Source organism: Empidonax traillii, unplaced genomic scaffold (genome assembly GCF_003031625.1).
Source record: "Empidonax traillii isolate 1590-97213 ecotype Southwest subspecies unplaced genomic scaffold, ASM303162v1 scaffold5124:size8875, whole genome shotgun sequence".
Lineage (NCBI taxonomy): Eukaryota > Metazoa > Chordata > Aves > Passeriformes > Tyrannidae > Empidonax > Empidonax traillii.
The window spans coordinates 7,652-8,875 of NW_020960317.1; the positions used below are offsets into that span (position 1 = coordinate 7,652).

Consider the following 1,224-nt stretch of genomic DNA (forward strand, 5'->3'; position numbering starts at 1 on the left):
ACCCAACCTTGGCCCATTGACCCAACCTAGACCCACTGACCCAACCTTGACCCGTTGACCCCCCAATGACCCATTGACCCCCCCAATGACCCCCAGACCCCTCCCCAACACCCCTCCCCCACTCACCTCCACCGCGCCCTCCCTGCTCTCGGCCGGCCCCCTCTGCCGGTGGCGCCGCAGGTGCACCTTGAGGTTGCCGCGGGTGGTGAAGCGGCCGCCGCAGAGGTCGCAGCGGAAGGGCCTCTCCCCGGTGTGGGAGCGCAGGTGGATCTGCCGCGCGCTGGCGCTGCCGAAGGGCTTCCCGCAGAACCCGCAGCCGTGCCGCGACGGGGAGCCCAACGGGGGGCCCAGCGATGACGTCGAACCCAACGATGACGTCGAACCCAACGTTGAACCCAACGATGACGTTGAACCCAACGGGGGGCCCAACGATGACGTCGAACCCAACGTTGAACCCAACGATGATGTTGAACCCAACGTTGAACCCAACGATGACATCGAACCCAACGTTGAACCCAACGATGACGCCGAACCCAACGATGACGTCGAACCCAACGTCGAACCCAACGGTGACGTTGTTGAGCCCAACGTTGACCCCGAACCCATCTTTGGGCCCAACGTTGACCCCGAACCCATCTTTGGGCCCAACGAAGACCCCGAACCCAACTTTGGGCCCAACGAAGACTTTGGACCCAACGACGGCCCCGAACCCAACTTCGGGCCCAACGTTGACGTTGAACCCAACTTCGGGGCCAGTGAAGACCCCGAGCCCGAGTTTGACCCCAGCGAAGACCCCGAACCCAACGCTGGGCCCGATGATGACCCCGAACCCAACTTTGGGCCCGAGGAGGACCCCAAGCCCAACGAAGACCCCGATCCCAACTTTGAGCCCAACGAAGACCCCGAACCCAACGCCGGGCCCAACGAAGACCCCGATCCCAACTTTGGGCCCAACGAAGACCCCGAACCCAACGCCGGGCCCAACGAAGACCCCGAACCCAACGCCGGGCCCAACGAAGACCCCGAGGCCGGCGCCGGCCCCAGCACCGAGACGGGGCCCAGCGCGGACGCGAAGGCCACGGCGATGCCGGAGCGCGCCGGCGGCGCTTTGGCGAAGGGCGGGAGGAGCAGGAAGCGGGCGGGGGCGCCCCCCGTGGCCTGGGGGGGCTTCTGGGGGATCCTGGGGGCGTCGAGGGCCCCCAGGAGCAGCAGCTGGCGGCAGAT

The 1,224-nt window shown here is 66.7% G+C and overlaps 1 protein-coding gene across 1 annotated transcript in view; it reads right to left on the minus strand.

The window, feature by feature from the left end:
- The window catches only part of LOC114073053 (eukaryotic translation initiation factor 3 subunit A-like), a gene marked incomplete at both ends in the record, with an annotated part of 8,669 nt that extends 7,489 nt beyond the window's left edge, over nt 1–1,180 (minus strand). The window contains 3 exons of the mRNA XM_027910851.1: nt 127–465; nt 508–942; nt 999–1,180. Coding sequence (XP_027766652.1) covers nt 127–465; nt 508–942; nt 999–1,180 — 956 coding nt within the window. The remainder of the gene's footprint in view (nt 1–126; nt 466–507; nt 943–998) is intronic.
- Nucleotides 1,181–1,224: the final 44 nt, after the last annotated feature.